We start from the raw sequence: 11,019 nt of genomic DNA, 5'->3' as shown, positions 1-11,019 counted from the left end.
GTACAGAGGAGCTTACACTCTAATGTCCCCTCCCCCCCACAGTCACAGCAGTCTCTGTACAGAGGAGCTTACACTCTAATGTCCCCTCCCCCCACATCACATCAGTCTCTGTACAGAGGAGCTTACACTCTAATGTCCCCCCCCCCCACATCACAGCAGTCTCTGTACAGAGGAGCTTACACTCTAATGTCCCCTCCCCCCACAGTCACATCAGTCTCTGTACAGAGGAGCTTACACTCTAATGTCCCCTCCCCCCCACATCACATCAGTCTCTGTACAGAGGAGCTTACACTCTAATGTCCCCCCCCACATCACATCAGTCTCTGTACAGAGGAGCTTACACTCTAATGTCCCCCCCCCCCCACATCACAGCAGTCTCTGTACAGAGGAGCTTACACTGTACATGTACATGTAGCGCCCCCTTACTTCCGGTATGGGCACTATGCTAAATTTAGTGGGGAATGGGAGAGTTATTTTTTTGCTCCCATTCACAATTTGTCAAATTTGGGCTGCTGTCATTCCAGAAACGTCCTGTAGGTCAGCCTGCGCTCCAGGGGTGTTGTTTCCACTCCTGGGCGACAGGTGGCGAGACTGACCTGCCCTCAGTGTGAGGAACTGTCCGTCAAGGTTCAGCCTTTCGCTCGATGCCAGAGTTGTCGGGCCTACATGTTCGTCGCTACATCACCCGTAAAGACTCCAAGGGAGTACAGGGTGAATTTCATTACAGCTGCTGTCACCGCGGAGGAGGAACCCACCAGGCCGGAGCCATCCCCATCGGCGGAGCTCGTAGAGTCAGAGGCTTCCAACATAGAGGTCATCTCGGTCTCATCAACCCTGACCTTGCAATCGGCTACCCCGTCATCCTGCTCTCCAGAGGTAAGCCCTATGACCGAAGATGACCCAACAAGCGTGACCAGCTTATCGGACGTGACCAGTCTACCGGACGTGACAAAATTACAGGCCGATACCACTTTGGAAAATATCCCCTCCACAGCGATCTCTGTGTGGCGTACCTCCATCCAAGTGGGGCCTGTTTCAGCCTCCCGCGGCTGCGGTCGAGACCTACCCTCCTGCCATTCCTCACCGGATCGGGTCAACGATCCCACCGCCAAGCCCTGCGGCTATGTGCCTGCGAAGGAGCTACACTCCTCTGAGCTTGATTCTGTATCCGAAGATGAGGACACTTTGGAAAGTTTATTCGAACCAAGGTTCCCGGAATCGCAAGGCCGGAGCGCATCCCGTGGGTCTCGGCATCAGTCCGTAAACGTTCGGCAGCTAACCTGGGGAGTCGGTGAGTCTGTTTCTATTCCCTCTACCTTACTCACCACCCCTGTGCCCCTTGTTGCGCCCGGTTTGAAAAGGGCACCAGATGCTTTAGTGCTGCTGGGACGAGGAGACCCGCGGAACATGCCCAATTTAGCTTGCTTACATCGGGTGGTGATCCAACGGGTCGCCACTGAATTTGGATACAAATACCCATATGTGCCACCTTCCCTTTTGTCGCGGATTGACCAGGAACGGGAAGCTTGGTGCCAGGAAGCCGTTTTGGTCATATTTGAGAGTACCTCGGATCCTTGTGGGAGCTGACTCAAGGCTACTTCATTTGAAGGACGGGTTTGAGAGATGCCACCGTGATTGGAGCTGGGGCCGACATATTTACAGAGACCGGGTTGTGCTGAAATTTCCCGGGAGGGAGGATCAGACCTTTTCGATCCCATCGACTACTGCAAGAGGGGATACTGTTATGTTGCCCGACCACCGATTTTATAAATAAAACACATGCGGGCGTGGTGTAGCTTGCCCACCTTCAAGAAGTTTGGACAAGGATTTTTGCCCCATTCAGTTTGTTTTCTCCAAGTTTCCCCTTTCCCCCCTGCTCCTTCCAGATCCACATGGACATTTTTGTGAAGAACTCTTGGGAGGGGTTTGGGTTCGGTCAGTTAGAGGGGGGGAGGGGTCCTTGCCAACTTCTTTGCAGCAATACAGGAAGACTTTACAAGAAAGGAAATGTTCCACCTTTTTTTTTTCTACTTCCTCTTTGCTGCCATTTCTTACACTTGAACTGAACTGCCGCAGTACCAGCGCACTGACCGCTAGGGGCAGTGTTCTGCAACGATTATATTGCAGGATGAAAATGTATATACAGTTCTTTACCGTTTATATTTTTGCAAACAGAGTAATATGCTCAAGCACTTACATTAGGATTTTCTTTGGGAGGGATGGAAATTTCGCGTTCAGACGTGAGCGCGCAGTTTTCACTCTGACCTTGGAGGTTGTATATAGAAAATTATGGCCCAGATTCTCAAAGGACTTACGACGGCGTATCGCCATGTACGCCGTCGTAAGTCCGAATGAGAGCCGTCGTATCTATGCGGCTGATTCTTAGAATCAGTTACGCATAAATTTGGCTAAGATACGAGCGGCGCAAGTCTCTTACGCCGTCGTATCTTAGTTGCATATTTACGCTGGCCGCTTGGTGGCGCTTCCGTAGATTTCCGCATCGAATATGCAAATTAGCTAGATACGCCAATTCACGAACGTACGTGCGCCCAGCGTAGCAAGATACATTGTTTACGGAAGACATACGCCGGCGTAAAGTTACCCCTCTTAAAGCAGGGGTAAGTCATGTTAGATATGGACGTCGGAAACGTACGAACAGCGTCGTATTTTACGTCGTTTGCATAAGTCGTCCGTGAATGGGGCTGGACGTAAGTTACGTTCATGTCGAAAGCATTGACTATTTGCGGCGTAATTTTGAGCATGCGCACTGGGATATGTTCACGGACGGCGCATGTGCCGTTAGTTAAAAACATCAATCACGTCGGGGCACGAATCATTAGCATAAAACACGCCCACACTAGCCTACTTTGAATTAGGCGGGCTTATGCCGGCACAGTTACACTACGCCGCCGTAACTTTGGGCGCAAGTTCTTTGAGAATACGGGACCTGCCTCACTAAGTTACGGCGGCGTAGTGTATCTGAGATACGCTACGCCCGCCAATAGATAGGCGCGTCTTCGAGAATCTGGGCCTATATTGATACATTAGGATGTGTATTGTGTATTTTGTATGCTTTTATATCTTTCCTATACAGGTTTTTCTGGACCCACCTACTATCAACACTGCGGAGACTGGGCAGCTAGATAGATAGGGTTGTGTATGTTTGTATGTCTCCTGATATTTAATTAATGTCAATATTGTAATGCAATGTTTTACATTCTGTCCTTTCTTCTTTTCAACCTTTTTCTGTACTGTTTAGTAAGTATCAGGCTGGCATTCAGGCTTGAATGCCTTAGGACACTGGGGACAGTGTCATTTCAAGTGGGGGGAGTATGTAGCGCCCCCTTACTTCCAGTATGGGCACTACGCTAAAGTTAGTGGGGAATGGGAGAGTTATTCTTTTGCTCTCATTCACAATTTGTCAAATTTGGGCTGCTGTCATTCCAGAAACGTCCTGTAGGTCAGCCTGCGCTCAAGGGGTGTTGTTTCCCCCCCTGGGCGACAGGTGGCGCTAGAGGGGTTCTGGCAGAGTTGCTTTTCCCCAGCAGCCAATTAGAGGAGTTTTCCTTCGCAGAGCATGCTGGGGGAGAGTATATCTGAGACAGACGCCATCTTTATTGGTTCTTCCCGCGGGTTTCCCGGGTTCCACCGACAGAAGAGATCGGGGGGAAAACGGTGTTCTGTCCACCAGATTTCTATCTATCTGATTATCTGTGTTGTTTAAAATAACACGTAAGGTTTTCTAATGTACAGAAGTCAATCTTATGCAGCGTGCAGGCGCCATCTATCGCTCTCTATTGGTATTGCTTCAGTTGAATGAAACTGACACATCCACCCCCCCCCCCCCCCGGGCCAATCTGATGCTCCCAAAAAAGGCTGCCACATCACCACTTTACTCACTGACAGTACTTGTCCTGGCCGGCAATGCCTGGAGGTGCACAGTCCCCGCCCCCTGCTTGTGACTGGAGAAATCATAAATCCCGCCTCTTGTGTCCAATCACTGTGCTGTGTTTTGTTACACCACAAGCTGATTTTTGGGAAGGGGGGGTGTCAATGAATGGTAGTTTGGAAATGTGGTCACCCTATCTGTGTGTGGTTAATAAAGTTGTTAGTAAGCAGGGAATTCTGGGTAGAATCTTCACAGGAAGTGAATCAGACCTAAGAAATATGGTATCTGAAGTTTATGGGACAGGAAGGTTTAGCTCTCTGTCCTAGAGACAGGACAAACAGGGCACTGCAGCGATGTCTACATGAGTGGAAAGTACAAGGTGCACCTCAAATCATTCATGAAATAAATTCCCAAAGCCCGAATTCCTACAAAAGACACGTTTAGTAACATGGATGAAGGCTACAACCCAGTTATGACATTGGTGAGGTCCGGGTTCCGGGTCGAATGTTTTCCAGCTGTAGTTTGCGGAGTTCAGCTCGGAAGCGGAGACAAAGTCCGAGGGCGGTAATGGGATTTAACGTGGGCCAAAAACTTCCCCGTCCTCACAAAGCCCATCCCGCACTCGGCGCAGAAGAAGCGTTTCTCCGCCCGGTGAATCTTCTGGTGCCGGGTGAGGACGGAGCGGCTGACGTAACTTTTGCCGCACTCGGGGCAGATGTGCGGCTTCAGGCCGGTGTGGCTCCTCTGGTGCTTGACCAGGTCGGAGCTGCTGACGAAGCATTTGCCGCATTCAGAACAAGGATAGGGCCTTTCCCCCGTGTGAATCCTCTGATGGATCACCATCTCTGAACGCGTCAGGAAACTCTTCCCGCACTCGGAGCAGATAAACTGTTTGTCGCCGATGTGCATCTTCTTGTGCCGGAAGAAGTGAGAACTGGAGGAGAAGAATTTCCCGCACTCGGGGCAGGAATACGGTTTGAGTCCGGTGTGGGACCTGCTGTGTTTGGTCAGATCTGACCTGCTGGTGAAGCACTTCCCGCACTCGGTGCATGTGTACGGTTTCTGTCCCGTGTGGATCCTGTGGTGCATGGTTAAGGTGGACTGTTGGCTGAAGTGTTTCCCGCACTCTGAGCACTGGAAAGGTTTCTCCCCTGAGTGTACTCGGCTGTGCTGAATAAGATCGGCATTGCTCCGGCAAGACTTCCCGCACTCGGTGCAGGAAAACTGCTTTCCTTTCACCACGATGTGACCGGGTTTCTGGAGGATTTGTCTCGCCCCTTTTTCTATGTCATCTCCCTGAGGGCCAACAACGTTCCACTTATAGCAAACTGTCTCTCCTTCTGTGAATTCTCCTTCCAACGAGGCCCCCTGAGGAATAAGAGCCGATTGAAGGCGTTGTGTGGGAACATCAGGTTCTTCTAGAGGTCCTTCATCGGAAACTAAGAGTTCCTCCTTAACCTGAGTAGGTGTCTGGTGAGTGAAGACACGGAGGTGTAAGAGATCTCTAGCCATGTGTAGAAGATTTCCCTCCTCAGGACCCTCCATAATACGACTTATTACCGGTTCACCTTGACCCGAGTCTGGTTCCTTCTTGATCCCAACAGATATATGCTGGATGAGGTCTGTGGGGGGAGGGAAGTCATTGTGAAGGGGGTTCCGTTCTTCCAGGGGCTCTTCTTTACAGAACGGATATCGCTCATAATGTGTGGCTTCTTCAGGATGATCTGCAGGAATGAGACAGTTGGATGAATGAGGAGGAACATGGAGGGGGGGAGACAGCACAGAGCACGGAGGGGGGAAGACAGCATGGAGCACAGAGGGGGGGAGACAGCACAGAGCACGGAGGGTGGGAGACAGCACGGAGGGTGGGAGACAGCACGGAGCACGGAGGGTGGGAGACAGCACGGAGCACGGAGGGTGGGAGACAGCACGGAGGGTGGGAGACAGCACGGAGCACGGAGGGTGGGAGACAGCACGGAGGGTGGGAGACAGCACGGAGGGTGGGAGACAGCACGGAGGGTGGGAGACAGCGCGGAGCACGGAGGGGGGAAGACAGCACGGAGCACGGACTGGGGGAGACCGCACGGAGCACGGACTGGGGGAGACCGCACGGAGCACGGACTGGGGGAGACCGCACGGAGCACGGACTGGGGGAGACAGCACAGAGCACGGAGGGTGGGAGACAGCACGGAGCGGGGAAGACAGCATGGAGCACGGAGGGGGGAAGACAGCATGGAGCACTGAGGGGGGAAGACAGCAGGGAGCACGGAGGGGGGAATACAGCACGGAGCACGGAGGGGGGAAGACAGCACAGAGGGGGGAAGACAGCACGGTGCACGGAGGGGGGAAGGGAGCACGGAGGGGGGAAGGGAGCACAGAGGGGGGAAGGCAGCACAGAGGGGGGAAGGCAGCACAGAGGGGGGAAGACAGCACAGAGGGGGAAGGCAGCACAGAGGGGGGAAGACAGCACGTAGGGGGGAAGACAGCACGGAGGGGGGAAGACAGCACGGAGGGGGAAAGACAGCACGGAGGGGGAAAGACAGCACGGAGGGGGAAAGACAGCACGGAGGGGGAAAGACAGCACGGAGGGGGGAAGACAGCACGGAGCACGGAGGGGGGAAGACAGCACGGAGCACGGAGGGGGGAAGACAGCACGGAGCACGGAGGGGGGAAGACAGCACGGAGGGGGGAAGACAGCACGGAGCACGGAGGGGGGAAGACAGCACGGAGCACGGAGGGGGGAAGACAGCATGGAGCATGGAGGGGGAAGACAGCACGGAGGGGGGAAGACAGCACGGAGGGGGGAAGACAGCACGGAGCACAGAGGGGGGAAGACAGCAGGCAGCACGGAGGGGGAAGACAGCATGGAGCACGGAGGGGGGAAGACAGCATGGAGCACGGAGGGGGGAAGACAGCATGGAGCACGGAGGGGAAAAGACAGCACGGAGGGTGGGAGACAGCACGGAGGGGAGAAGACAGCAGGGAGCACGGAGGGGGAAGACAGCATGGAGGGGGGAAGACAGCACGGAGGGGGGAAGAATGCACGGAGGGGGGAAGACAGTACGGAGCACGAGGGGGGAAAAGGAGCAGGGAGGGGGAAGACAGCACGGAGGGTGGGAGACAGCACGGAGCACGGAGGGTGGGAGACAGCACGGAGCACGGAGGGTGGGAGACAGCACGGAGCACGGAGGGTGGGAGACAGCACGGAGGGTGGGAGACAGCACGGAGGGTGGGAGACAGCACGGAGCACGGAGGGTGGGAGACAGCACGGAGCACGGAGGGTGGGAGACAGCACGGAGCACGGAGGGTGGGAGACAGCACGGAGGGTGGGAGACAGCACGGAGGGTGGGAGACAGCACGGAGGGTGGGAGACAGCACGGAGGGTGGGAGACAGCACGGAGGGGGGAAGACAGCACGGAGCACGGACTGGGGGAGACCGCACGGAGCACGGACTGGGGGAGACCGCACGGAGCACGGACTGGGGGAGACAGCACAGAGCACGGAGGGTGGGAGACAGCACGGAGCGGGGAAGACAGCATGGAGCACGGAGGGGGGAAGACAGCATGGAGCACTGAGGGGGGAAGACAGCAGGGAGCACGGAGGGGGGAAGACAGCATGGAGCACGGAGGGGGGAAGACAGCAGGGAGCACAGAGGGGAGAAGACAGCATGGAGCACGGAGGGGGGAATACAGCACGGAGGGGGGAAGACAGCACAGAGGGGGGAAGACAGCACAGAGGGGGGAAGGGAGCACGGAGGGGGGAAGGCAGCACGGAGGGGGGAAGGCAGCACAGAGGGGGAAGGCAGCACGGAGGGGGGAAGACAGCACGGAGGGGGAAAGACAGCACGGAGGGGGAAAGACAGCACGGAGGGGGAAAGACAGCACGGAGGGGGAAAGACAGCACGGAGGGGGAAAGACAGCACGGAGGGGGGAAGACAGCACGGAGCACGGAGGGGGGAAGACAGCACGGAGCACGGAGGGGGGAAGACAGCACGGAGGGGGGAAGACAGCACGGAGCACGGAGGGGGGAAGACAGCACGGAGCACGGAGGGGGGAAGACAGCACGGAGCACGGAGGGGGGAAGACAGCATGGAGCACGGAGGGGGGAAGACAGCACGGAGGGGGGAAGACAGCACGGAGGGGGGAAGACAGCACGGAGCACAGAGGGGGGAAGACAGCAGGCAGCACGGAGGGGGAAGACAGCATGGAGCACGGAGGGGGGAAGACAGCATGGAGCACGGAGGGGGGAAGACAGCATGGAGCACGGAGGGGAAAAGACAGCACGGAGCACGGAGGGTGGGAGACAGCACGGAGGGGAGAAGACAGCAGGGAGCACGGAGGGGGAAGACAGCATGGAGGGGGGAAGACAGCACGGAGGGGGGAAGAATGCACGGAGGGGGGAAGACAGTACGGAGCACGAGGGGGGAAAAGGAGCAGGGAGGGGGAAGACAGCACGGAGGAGGGAGACAGCATGGAAGAGGGAGACAGCATGGAGGGGGGAAGACAGCAGTACAAGTACTCGGGGAAATGCTCTGTATCGGTACTGATACTAGTATCAGTATCGGGACATCCCTAATTTTGAGTGTCCCCAACAGCGTCCACCTTACATTAGTGTCCCCAACAGCGTCCCCCTTACATTTGAGTGTCCCTCCCACGTGTACTCACAGTTCAGAAGGCATCGTCGTTCCTCTCTCCAGTCATGTGACAGAGAGGAAGGAAAGTCTGCCGATTGTCTGTCTCCCCCTGCAGGCTGGAGGGAGCAGAAAGCCTAATCTTCTCTACAGCAGGTGACGGCAGCTGCTCTTCCTGACAGGAGTGACATCGCGATCAGTCGCTGTCATAGAGGAGCGGCTGCAGGACTGCACCTGACAGGCCCACTGAGCCATCGGCCCACCGGGAAACTCCGGTTAGTCCCGATGGCCAAGTACATGCCTGGCTGAAGACGTTTCTCCGCTCATCCAATCGTCTTCCTCAGATCTAATTAGATGCGAAAAAGGTGGTTGGATGAGAGTTGAGACGTCTGACCAAAACGACGAGATCTTCATGACTACTGGAGCCAAGGAGACTTTTCTGGCATCTTGTGGATTTACATTTGGCCTTCAAATTTGTTTTCATCTCCCGAGAGGAACAACCCAAGTGGGTGAGATCCCGGAATTCCCACCCGACTCTTCTCACCATACAAAGCTATGGATTCATCTTCCTCCAATCAATGAGAGCTTTGTGTGTGTTCATGACGTGTCTATAAAGGGTGAGAATGTTCCATGTATGTCCAGAGAGACCTCCTTACCCCATGACGAGAGGGACTGCCGATCCTCCATCACATCTCCTACGAGACCTCCCTGTAGAGAGACCGACAATTATATCCGACACCTTATAGGAACCCGACACCCACAATGATATCCAGACACCATCCAGACACACCCCTTGTCTGTTACTGGATAATGTCCCAGAATCCTCCTCACCTCTCCTGTCAGCAGCTCCATCATCTTCTTGGTGACTTCTAGAATCTTCTCCATGTTGTGTCTCTCAGGTTTTAGGGAGTCACATGGAGGCACTGTGATGGTCATGTGATCACCTGACTTCACAAGAGGAAATCTCTGTATTGGAGAACCAATAGAAATATCATGTTAGACTCCCAGAATCCTCCTCACCTCTCCGGTCAGGTCTGTGTTTTATTAATAGAGATAAGAGTGATGTCATGTGACCTCCCAGAATCCTCCTCACCTCTCCGGTCAGGTCTGTGTATTATTAATAATAGAGATAAGAGTGATGTCATGTGACCTCCTCCCAGAATCCTCCTCACCTCTCCAGTCAGGTCTGTGTATTATTAATAGAGATAAGAGTGATGTCATGTGACCTCCCAGACTCCTCCTCACCTCTCCGGTCAGGTCTGTATTATTAATAGAGATAAGAGTGATGTCATGTGACCTCCCAGAATCCTCCTCACCTCTCCGGTCAGGTCTGTATTATTAATAGAGATAAGAGTGATGTCATGTGACCTCCCAGAATCCTCCTCACCTCTCCGGTCTGTGTATTATTAATAGAGATAAGAGTGATGTCATGTGACCTCCCAGAATCCTCCTCACCTCTCCGGTCAGGTCTGTGTATTATTAATAATAGAGATAAGAGTGATGTCATGTGACCTCCCAGAATCCTCCTCACCTCTCCGGTCAGGTCTGTGTATTATTAATAGAGATAAGAGTGATGTCATGTGACCTCCCAGAATCCTCCTCACCTCTCCGGTCAGGTCTGTATTATTAATAGAGATAAGAGTGATGTCATGTGACCTCCCAGAATCCTCCTCACCTCTCCGGTCAGGTCTGTGTATTATTAATAGAGATAAGAGTGATGTCATGTGACCTCCCAGAATCCTCCTCACCTCTCCGGTCAGGTCTGTGTATTATTAATAGAGATAAGAGTGATGTCATGTGACCTCCCAGAATCCTCCTCACCTCTCCGGTCAGGTCTGTATTATTAATAGTGATAAGAGTGATGTCATGTGACCTCCCAGAATCCTCCTCACCTCTCCGGTCAGGTCTGTATTATTAATAGAGATAAGAGTGATGTCATGTGACCTCCCAGAATCCTCCTCACCTCTCCGGTCAGGTCTGTATTATTAATAGAGATAAGAGTGATGTCATGTGACCTCCCAGAATCCTCCTCACCTTTCCGGTCAGGTCTGTATTATTAATAGAGATAAGAGTGATGTCATGTGACCTCCCAGAATCCTCCTCACCTTTCCGGTCAGGTCTGTGTATTATTAATAGAGATAAGAGTGATGTCATGTGACCTCCCAGAATCCTCCTCACCTCTCCGGTCAGCAGGTAGACAATCTCCAGGGTGAGGTTTAGTATCCTCTCAGTCATGGTGTCCGCCATCTTTGTTCCGATCTTCGGAGGTGAGCAGGCATGCTCGGCTCAGCTCTACACAAAGGAAGATAAATAGGAGGTATGAATTGTATCTCCAGGAGGCTCTCAAATGTTTGTAGGAAAAGTCTCCAGTCCTCCTAAACACATAATTCGAACTCGAAACCCAACATAAATCCAGAGCCAATAGCCCACCATGTACCCAACCCCCACGAAGAGCCAACTGTTGACTAATACTTAGAGCTTAAGCTCAGGCCCCGTCCCC

At 53.9% G+C, this 11,019-nt stretch overlaps 1 protein-coding gene across 1 annotated transcript; it reads right to left on the bottom strand.

Moving 5' to 3' along the window:
- Positions 1-4,311: 4,311 nt before the first annotated feature.
- On the bottom strand, positions 4,312-9,375 carry LOC120910755 (oocyte zinc finger protein XlCOF6.1-like). Its single transcript, XM_040322488.1, has 3 exons — positions 9,351-9,375; positions 9,176-9,227; positions 4,312-5,613 (listed from the first exon to the last, which is right to left on the bottom strand). The coding sequence occupies exons 1-3, from the start codon at positions 9,372-9,374 to the stop codon at positions 4,421-4,423; spliced, it is 1,269 nt and encodes a 422-aa protein (XP_040178422.1). The 5' UTR covers position 9,375; the 3' UTR covers positions 4,312-4,420.
- Between the last annotated feature and the right edge of the window lie 1,644 nt (positions 9,376-11,019).

Source organism: Rana temporaria, chromosome 8, assembly GCF_905171775.1.
Source record: "Rana temporaria chromosome 8, aRanTem1.1, whole genome shotgun sequence".
Classification (NCBI taxonomy): Eukaryota; Metazoa; Chordata; class Amphibia; order Anura; family Ranidae; genus Rana; species Rana temporaria.
This window is presented reverse-complemented; position numbering and strand designations above follow the sequence as displayed.

Bases quoted from the DNA above. Each gene is read 5' to 3' on its own strand.
- LOC120910755 (XM_040322488.1), bottom strand. From the start codon at position 9,374: ATGATGGAGCTGCTGACAGGAGAG. The intron at 9,228-9,350 runs GTGAGGAGGATT...GTCTCTCTACAG, and splicing joins TGGAGCTGCTGACAGGAGAG to GGAGGTCTCGTAGGAGATGT. The intron at 5,614-9,175 runs GTAAGGAGGTCT...TCATTCCTGCAG, and splicing joins GCAGTCCCTCTCGTCATGGG to ATCATCCTGAAGAAGCCACA.